This window comes from Oryza glaberrima, chromosome 4 (genome assembly GCF_000147395.1).
Source record: "Oryza glaberrima chromosome 4, OglaRS2, whole genome shotgun sequence".
NCBI classification, from domain to species: domain Eukaryota; kingdom Viridiplantae; phylum Streptophyta; class Magnoliopsida; order Poales; family Poaceae; genus Oryza; species Oryza glaberrima.
In genome coordinates this window covers 1,106,390-1,116,533 of record NC_068329.1, presented here as the reverse complement: position 1 = coordinate 1,116,533, position 10,144 = coordinate 1,106,390, and the positions used below count along the sequence as shown (strand labels likewise).

The 10,144-nt window shown below is 41.3% G+C and overlaps 2 protein-coding genes across 2 annotated transcripts; one reads left to right on the top strand and one right to left on the bottom strand.

Annotated features, from left to right (window-relative positions):
• The first annotated feature begins 937 nt into the window (after positions 1–937).
• LOC127769583 (peptidyl-prolyl cis-trans isomerase Pin1-like) lies at positions 938–2,940 on the top strand. The gene is made up of 2 exons (XM_052295176.1): positions 938–1,267; positions 2,622–2,940. The coding sequence occupies exons 1-2, from the start codon at positions 1,021–1,023 to the stop codon at positions 2,744–2,746; spliced, it is 372 nt and encodes a 123-aa protein (XP_052151136.1). The 5' UTR covers positions 938–1,020; the 3' UTR covers positions 2,747–2,940.
• Positions 2,941–4,580: 1,640 nt separating this feature from the next.
• LOC127769576 (elongation factor 2-like) lies at positions 4,581–8,877 on the bottom strand. Its single transcript, XM_052295172.1, has 3 exons — positions 8,806–8,877; positions 8,139–8,265; positions 4,581–7,281 (listed from the first exon to the last, which is right to left on the bottom strand). The coding sequence occupies exons 2-3, from the start codon at positions 8,227–8,229 to the stop codon at positions 4,841–4,843; spliced, it is 2,532 nt and encodes an 843-aa protein (XP_052151132.1). The 5' UTR covers positions 8,230–8,265; positions 8,806–8,877; the 3' UTR covers positions 4,581–4,840.
• Positions 8,878–10,144: the final 1,267 nt, after the last annotated feature.

Sequence of the window (10,144 nt, the reverse complement as noted above, 5' to 3'; positions counted from 1 at the left end):
ACATTTATTACTAAGTCAAAAACTTGGACTAAAATAGATGACTAAACATACTCAAGATCAAGATCGTGAAATGTGTGTGTGTGGTATATGGTGGAAATGAAATGTGAAAAATAAAGAAAATACTTCTCTTTTGTGCTTACTTTCTTCTCAAAAATCCTCCTTTCATAATTACGTAGAGGGCATGGCTACTTTTTTTTAATATCATGCTCAATATTGAGAGAGCATAACTTCATTATTTTTATAACCATGCCTTTCCCTCCATATTTATTTTCTCTTTTTTTTTCTTTTTTTCAAAATGGATTTTCTTTTAGGAGAAGAAAGCATATATAAGCATGGAGAATTTATTTGGATAGTGGAAATAAAGATGGAATGGATGAAATGGATATATGCTAGCTTCCAGTGTAGAAGTTTAGCACGTGCATAATATGTGGGTGTATGATCTTGATTATAGAGCATGAAAAGTATATACACAAGTCACAACGATTTGACAAAGTTAAATGGAATTACAAGCAACCAAAATATATATGGTTTAATCAATATGAATAATTTTGGCTGTGTTAGGAATTTATATCAAGTGAGGAACTTTTAAAGTTATCATTTTGGAAAATAAAACATCCGGAATTCAAGTCAAGTTCATACTAGGACTATGGTGTGTTCGGAGGTGGTGTTGGGAACCTATCTCCCATGCATAGAAAACGGAGCGGTCCATTAGCACGTGATTAATTAAGTATTAGCTAATTTTCTTTTAAAAATGGATTAATATGATTTTTTTTAAAATAATTTTTGTATATAAACTTTTTTCAAAAAAAATACCGTTTAACGGTTTGAAAAACATGCACGCGGAAAACGAGAGGGGAGTGTTGGTAACTTGCTCTTGCAAACACACACCCTATAGCAACTCTAAAACCCTTATTTCATTCATTCATCACTACTCCATGTGGTTTGCACAAACGGACTCGAAAAGCGTATTCGCAGAAAGCGTATTGGTGAGGCGGAGGAGGAGTAGAGGAGGAGATCGAGATGGCGTCGTCGGCGACGGAGACGGAGACGGTGAGGGCGTCGCACATCCTGATCAAGCACGAGGGCTCCCGCCGCAAGGCCTCCTGGAAGGATCCCGACGGCCGCGTCATCTCCGCCACCACGCGCGCCGACGCCGCCGCGCGCCTCGCCGACCTCCGCGACCAGATCCTCTCCGGCCGCGCCAACTTCGCCGACCTCGCCGCCCGCCACTCCGACTGCTCCTCCGCGCGCCGTGGCGGCGACCTGGGTGCGTCCCCCGATCTGATCTCTCTCTCTCAGATCCACTTCTTGGCCCATCCATTCGTTTCTTGCGGACTTAGTTGGTGTAGCCAAATCAAGGAGATCTTTCAACCTTTCTTCTGTGAGTGAGACGCGATTCTTTCATCTTGCCACTTCAATCAACTTTTGCGCTATAATTGCAACCCTTAATCCATACAGGAGTTATGTGTAAGTTTGTAATAGTAACAGTAACTACTCAAACAAGAATTATCGATCGATAGAGCTATATGCTCGGGAGTTCCTGGAGCTCCTAGGAGGAGGTAGGTCACATCTATCATCTATGGATTGTTGCCTAACTGTTTGTACAAGGATCAGTTAGCTTGTTCACATCTATCATCTACTCATTTTTGTCACAGTGTGAAATGAGGCATTTAATGAAATTCTAATTTTAACTCGTGTATAACATTCACAGATGTCATGACATGAGTAGGACATCCAATAATTTGCTTGGTCTGATGGCATAGTTTGCTGGTCTGTTTATCATGAAAGATCACCAGCCTCCCACTGGATCTGTGTTGTTAGTGTCTGCAACCTACTAGTGGACGTAGTGTCTGCGCGATACAAGATTTGCTATTTTGTCAACGAATTTGTGCACTACTGGGGCTAACTTTGCAGGTAGAACTATAGCCTTTCAAGAATAATTAACCAGGCTAAATTAAGCCAAATGAAATGAGCTGGTTCAGCTGTAAGAGCATACAAGTCAGATGAATAGCTTATGCTGAAAACTAGAGTATTAATTCCCAAATGGGTGTTACTGTTGATTCCCTTCATTCGATCATTGATGGTCAGCTCCTCTGATAAAATGTTTTTTGTAGTTAATTACTGCACCATTTTTTTTTCTCTTCCTTTTGTGTTTCCCAATTGTTTGGTTGCACGCGTTATATCAGTGTAACAAGCACTTCTGCAGTCATTCCATTATGTTGTGATATCCATCTTTTATTGTGCAAGTTTATTCTGTTAAGACTTGTTTGTAGCCACATTACACGTCTTCCATCAGCCTATGGCATTGTCTTCATTATTCCTTAGCATCGGCATGCCGAGTAGGGAGTGTCACATGTCTGTTTCAAGTAGAAATATTTAATCGAGAATTCTTTAAGAGAATTTACCTAAGCACCCATATTCTTCTCTGTGTGTGCGCATCTTTAAGTATAGCTTTAAGGGAATAACTTTGCAATCTTTGTGTTGCATTACGGCCACTTATGTTTTATGTGCTTCTTGGGCACTGTTATCTTTACAGATAATGCATAATGATTTTCTGGTATGGGTTCTATCTTTGCCAGTAATATAGGTCTTTTCTAACCGTGGCGTAACCCTCCTTGCAGGCACTTTTGGGAGGAGGCAGATGCAGAAACCCTTCGAAGATGCGACATTTGCTCTCAAGGTTGGTGAGATGAGTGACACTGTGGACACTGACAGTGGTGTTCACATCATCCTGCGCACTGCTTAAGATGCTGATATCGATCGTCAGCTGGTTGGCTTCCAAATGTTATTTTCTGGTAGCCTAAAACTTCAAATCAAAATGAACCCTGTAACGAATATGATATGTTCCGCGACCCGCTTTTGTTTCGACATTTGAGCACATGGTATGGCATGTTTCCGTGATGAACATTTTAATCTCCTATTGCTCCGTTTTCTAGCGATTGTTCATTTGTTTTCAATATTTGGAAACCCTATCAATATATGAATGGACACATGGGTGTAGAAAATATGATTTTAACGATCTGAAGATCTGAAGAAAACCAAACTTACATACGGGCAGGCTCTTGTAGGCTATGTTTTCGGATAATAATAATTATTACCTCTGAAGTAAGATTTAAAATCTGGAGAATTTTCTTGGTTCCATGGTGAAATGAATTTTCGTGGAATTATGTTCAACTAATTTTGCTCCAAAACAAACTTTACAATTATGTCAATCTGCCATTTCTTTGCTTTCTATTAAGCTAGACCAACATTCCAACTGTTGAAACCTTAACCCCAAATCCTTGGAGTTATGTTCATCTCATAGCTCATCTCTTCAACAGATTCTAGAAATTTCCGATGCATCTTATAAAACTTGTAGCTTATTCTCTCTGTCCAAAAAGCTAACCTAGGTAAGGATAGAACATAACCTAGGATAAGGAATGCGGTAAGCTTTTTTGACAGAGTATGTTGCAGTGCATCTTACAGGCCAAATTTTGCTATCATGCATTCATCTCCCAAAACTAGTTAGCCGTCCACCATACACGCAAAAAAAAAAAAAAAAAAGCCACAAAAAATTGATAGCATGACCAAGATCAGAGGAAGACGAAACCAGGCAGTCCGTACAATAAACGAGTAGATATTTACGAAAATGACAAGAACAATGAAAAATATTAGTTGTTTATATGATACTACCTTCGTTCCAAAATATAGCAATCTAGAACTGTATGTGACATATTCTAGTCCAACGAATCTCGACAGCCTTTTATCCATATTCATTAGACTAGATGTGTCCCATCCAATTCTAAATTGTTATATTTTGGGACGGAGGGAATAAATAGTATAAGGGCTGCCTGTAAAAACTATCATTCGACAAAATATTTTAAACTATCACTCTTTTTATATTAAAAAACTCGTTCTGTTTGTTTCAGAAAAACTATCACTCTTTTTATATTAAAAAATTAAACAATGTGAAAAAGAGGAGATAATTCTGCTTTCTTGTAATAATCACGTTTCTTATAAATGTAAAAGTATCTTACACAATAACGAGAAAAAAGAGTCTGAATATCAATAACACCGAGAGCGTTTTATTTAATAATATATCCTCTATTCTTTTATGAAGGGGTATGTAGTTTTACTGAAAAAGTATGTATTAATAATTTTGTATTGCTTTAGCTGAAAAAATATGTATTAATATTTTTTTTTGTATTGTTTTAGCTAGAAACAGACTAAACCATTAAACTTTCTCTCAATGTGTATTAATTATGCACCAGTAAGTGTTAATTCATAACTAAAATTGATGTGAATTTGAAGACAGACATGGTCTTGTGAATTTAAATATTTTTCTTACTTGCATGATGACTTTTCTTATTATGTAACCATTGTAGCTTCTTTTTACATGTTCCAAAAGTTTTTATCCGAGTGAAACAATATTGAAGAAAGAAAGAATAAAGTTGCACAGAATGATTAATGCAAAGAAAGAGTTGTTAGGTTACAGCAAAGCAGCTAGTTAGTCCACGACTCCAGGCACGTACAATAATATCTATGTGGAGGGTTTAGATTTGATTTCGGCAGAAACGAAAGTGAAAGGTACTATATGGATATGATATATCAAACTGAAACTGATTCAGAAGACCGTAAAAACTATCAACAGATACATTATCAAAGTTCCATATCTGTTGCATACCACCCGACACAGCAAAATATATAGTTCCACAGCACAACACTACCAACACCGATACTAGATGTGTAACAAACACATCATATTTCTGACTTGTCTTGTAACTCTTTAACAATAGTAGAAGAGCTATTAGAACAGGTAAATTAATGGCAAAAACATATGCGAGACCAAAAGGGTTTTTTCTTAGAGCTTGTCCTCGAAATCCGAGAGAGGGGTCATCTGCTCCTTGAGACCCTTCCTCTTGCGGATGTCCAGCACCAGCTGGTTCGCCTGCGAGCTCACCTCCAGAGGATCAGAAGTCATCATGTCCCAGTGATCAAAGACACACTGAGGGAAGGCCTGGCCCGATGTCGCGGCGCGGAGCTGGCTCGAGAACCCAAACGACTCGATGACGGGGAGGTAAGCCTTGATGTTGTACAGCGGGGTACCGGGCCTCTGCATCTCCTCGAACACATGGCCTCTCTTCTGGTTCAGAACACCATAGATACCACCAAGGGCATTCTCAGGTGCCTGGATCTCCACCAGGTAGACTGGCTCCAGCAGCCTTGGCTTCGCAGTGAGCTGAGAAGCATAGATGACCCTCCTCGCTGTCGGAATGACCTGGCCACCGCCCCTGTGAATAGCATCAGCGTGGAGAACCACATCACATACCTCGAAGCAGATGCCGCGCATGTTCTCCTCAGCCAATGCACCTTCTTTTGATGCCCACTGGAACCCAGCCACAACAGAGTCCTTGATTTCATTAAGATACTGAACTCCCTTACACATGTCGACCACCATGTTGGGGCCAGTGGTCTCAGGTCCAAAGCACCAAATCTTCTTGGCGAGGTCCTTGTCCCACCCAAACTCCTCAGACAGGATCTTGGACCGCACCTTGGGATCATCACGTGGGCCAATACGTCCATCGTCGATGGCCTCGGCCAGTCCCTCCTCCAAGGGGCGAGCTTCCATGTAAAGACGGTTGTGCTTGTTCGGGGATTTGCTCATAACTGTGCGGCAGGACTTCTCAAGAACAGTCTCACGGAAGGAGACAACAGGAGGGGAAACAATAATCTCAGCACCACCCATGAAGTCTTCCTGTAGATCCTTCAAGCAGATTTCAAGGTGAAGCTCTCCAGCTCCAGCAATGATATGCTCACCGGACTCCTCAATGGTACAGAGGACCATAGGATCAGACTTTGCCAGACGCTTTAAACCTTCAACAAGCTTGGGAAGATCAGATGCAACCTTGCACTGAACAGCAACACGCACAACTGGGGACACTGAGAACTTCATTGCTCTGATTGGGCAGGCATCAGCTTCCTTCTCATTTGTTAGGGTGGCATTCTTTGTGATGAACTGATCCAGACCGACCATAGCGACAGTGTTACCACAAGGAACATCCTCAACAGACTCTTGTTTCTTTCCCATCCAGATAACAGTACGCTGGACACTCTTCACATACAGATCCTTCTTCTGGCCAGGGACATAGTTGGGACCCATGATACGCACCTTCATGCCAGTTGCAACCCTCCCAGAGAAGACACGGCCAAAGGCAAAGAATCTACCTTTGTCTGATGCTGGAATCATCTTGGAAACATACAGCATGAGAGGACCTTCCGGATCACAGTTCCTGATAGCGGTTGCATAGACATCATCAAGAGGACCCTCATACAGATTCTCCACACGGTACTTCTGGGCCTTCGAAGGAGATGGAAGGTGGTATATCATCATCTCAAGAAGTGCATTACTGGCTGGCAGCCAAGTTTGCATAACACGCTTCATGAGAGCCTTGCCCATAAGATCCTTCTCATCAGCCTTCATGACCACACCAAGCTTCTGCAGCATAGGCCACAACTTGTCCTTCTGGTCATTCATGCAAGTGTTGATGATTTGCTTGATTGGCTCATAACAGAACTGAACGAAACCTCTTTTGCAGGTAGCTGAGCCAGTGCTCTTGTTGGTCCACTTCTTTGTGGCCGGGTCAAAGAAGTTCTCACCCCAAAGCCTCTCCATCATCTTAGATTCATCAACTCCAAACTTGGAAGCATACATCTTAGCAAAGCTTGAGAGTGTGAAAGCCCAGCCATGCAAACCAGCAGAGAAAGCAACAGTTCCCTTCTCAGGGTAGACTTGGACATCACCAAGGAGTGTATCTTCATATGTTGCCATAATGACATTGGCATTCTCAATGACACGGGAAAATGTCTGATACGCCTCCTCACCTTCGACTTGAAGCTCAAGGAAGCACCTGTCCATCTTGTTCACAGTAAGGACAGGCCTAATCCTCTCACCAAGGGCTTGGCGGAGCACAGTTTCAGTTTGCACACAGACACCCTCAATACAGTCAACAACCACCAAAGCACCATCAGTAATACGAAGAGCAGCAGTGACCTCCGAAGAAAAATCAACGTGCCCAGGTGAATCAATAAGGTTGATCAGGTACTCATTTCCATCTCTCTCGCCCTTGTATAATTTGAGTGATTCATCACTCATCTCGTAGAAAAGAGAGATGCCAGTGGACTTGATTGTAATACCACGCTCAGCTTCATCTGCACGGGTATCAGTCATGCGAACATCACCAGCAACTTCCTGGGCAATAATCCCAGCAGCTGCCACAAGGGAATCTGTAAGCGTGGACTTGCCTGCAAGGAACACATAACATATTAGCATAGTGTATTTCTAACAGAAAATGGAATAGTCAGCAGCAAATTTACAGAAAAGTTGAAATGCTTGCATAGCCAATTAAAGGAGTATATAACATATGAATTCACACTTCAGCAGCATAATATTTAGAAATTTAGAAATAGTCCAAAGTTAGTCATGTTACAATTATGAATCAGACCACTCCAAGCAGTAAAACCTTGTTAGAATCAACAAAATTTCACATATTAGGCATGCCATTAAAGCAAAAAACATTAGAATTAAACAAATACTCGGCATAAGAAATGAATGACGCGTAGAGCATGAGCATTGAACATATTAGCCTATATACAACAAAACACAAATAGCATCACAACTTGAAAGATAATTGACTATTTGCAATACAAGAACAGAAACTAGAGATTTGGCCAAAAAAAATCCTAAGGCTTAGTAAGCATAGATAACCTCAAACAAATTTGTTTTAATAGGACATTCATAGAGGCATCACACAAGTAAAGCAGTGTAAAATTTAGAGATTTCATGTCAAATCTAGTACAATTACACATGTTCAAATGAACAAGTAAATAATTGACTAATACAATTATAGGCATGTTCAAATGAACAAGTAATTGGTATTATATAAAAGTAAGCATCAGTCATATATATAGAAGGTAACAGAAATCAATACATGTCTCAATCAGGTGGAATTATGGATGGACGGATGAAAATATACATCATTAGAGGACAAATGCAAACAAGATACAATAGGAAAAGCGAAATACAACACAAACTGCTAGAATTAAGAAGTAGTACTGTAAAACCTCGTTAGTCTCAATAGATCGAATCTTGTAGCACATACCATGGTCGACATGAGCAATAACAGACATGTTACGAATGTTATTCTTCTTGTCCATAATCCTGCGCAGCTCTTCAACCGTGAACTTCACCATCTTGGCAGCTTATGATCACGCTAGCGATGCAAATTCCTGTTCACAAAAGCAAAGGGGCCTCCTCGTTAGAAGCCAACGAAAAAAATGAAACCCATGCAATCTTAAGCTAAAAAACTCCCCGCAACTATGTCAGGAACAGTTAATAAGCGTAAGGAAAATTCACAGAATCCAGATGCCAAACCAACCAAATCGAGTTTAGGATGATACCAAAGATTAGTTGTGGCTATTATCAACAACACATCAATTCATTTTTTACTGCTATCCTCAAAACTCACAACCTAATCATGTGCAGTCAAAATACAGAAAAGGACCATCCGATCTACGAGAGAGCGAATCAAGAGGCTAGACGCCACAAAACTAGAGCACTCAGTACTGAAAAGATTTGAAGAAAACCATGTATATCCTGCTAGATCGGATGATAAATAAATGTATAAAAAAAAAAGAGGTGTTCTTCGCATGTGGGTGACTGATCAGTGACCGGATTAGCGTTGAGCATACAAAGCAAACCTGCCTCAACAAGAAGAGAGAGAGAGAGAGAGAGAGAGAGGGCCGGCGAGGGGATCGATCGACGCTTACCTGCCGAGGCGGCGAGCGAACGCGCGCCCTAGGGCTAGGGCTAGGAGACAAGAGAGGAGTGGAGGCGGCTGCGAGGAAGGGGAGGAGGGCGGCTAGGGTTTTTATGGTGCTCGCGCTTTGGGCCTAATGGGCTTCCCCCATCTCTAATGGGCCTCAAATCCCGTTACGGCCCAAATTAAATCGCAGATTCCGGGCCCATTTGGTTGATGGAATAAGTTCACCGGTGGTCCCTCAACTTAACAGCGAGATTTTTTGAGATCTCTTAACCACAAAACCAGAAATGTGTACCCCTAAACTCACACAAACCGTGCACATAAGGTTCACGCGCCACCGATCATAGGATCTTGAGTGCACGGTTTGTGTGAGTTTAGAGGTATATATTTCTGGTTTTGTGGTTAAGAGACTTCAAAAAATCTCGCTGTTAAGTTGAGGGACCTCCGATAAACTTATTCCTTTGGTTGATACCCTGAGAACGGTGCCTGAGAAAATTGCATGCCTAGCAGGCATAGAAGAAGCTGTCAAGCTGATGAAGATGGCCTGGTCAGGACAGGCAGCCACTTGTTTAGTTGTGTACCTTTGCCTGAGAGGAAGAAACATGATTAGGATCTGGATGAGAACCGCTAAGTCAAGTAGTACTAATTAGAAGAAGGGATAAAAGAGGCAAAATTGTATCGTTCCTCCAAATAAATCAATGTAGTACCCAGCTTTTGATAAACAAATCACTTGCATACATCATGAAGGGAAAACAGAAGGGGAAAACACAAGGAAAAAGAAAAAGAATCCCTAGATCCACGCATCTAGCAAAACCTGCAACAATTTCTTTCAGCTGGTTACCAATTGATTCAATCAAACAAACCATGAAAGATTCAGCATTCACTGTCGTGCACGGTATCAGATCTGGAATGGCTGCAGTGCCTGCTTCCTTCCCGTGCTTCACGCGAACGGCAAGCGAAGCAGCAGGATCGATGAAGAGGGATCCGACGAGTCAGCCTCTTCCTCGGTGAATCCAGCAAGGGTGACGATGGCGGCAGCGGCGGCGGGGGCACGCGTGTGACTGTTGAAATCCTATCGTTCTCTCCAGATCCAGGTAGAAGAAGATTATGGTGGTAAGTGAATTCGCCTGGAGCTCAGGCTAACGGCTCACTCAGTGTTATTATACAACATCTCAACACGCAATAATAAATGTTGTTGCTGCTATGCTAAATATAAAATATTATTACTCTCTCCCTCGCTTCCAAAATATAGCGACATAAGAGCAAGTTTAATAGTATAGCCAACTGTTGACTCTAAATTAATTCATACAATAGTTATATATAAACATATACTACACAATTAATAT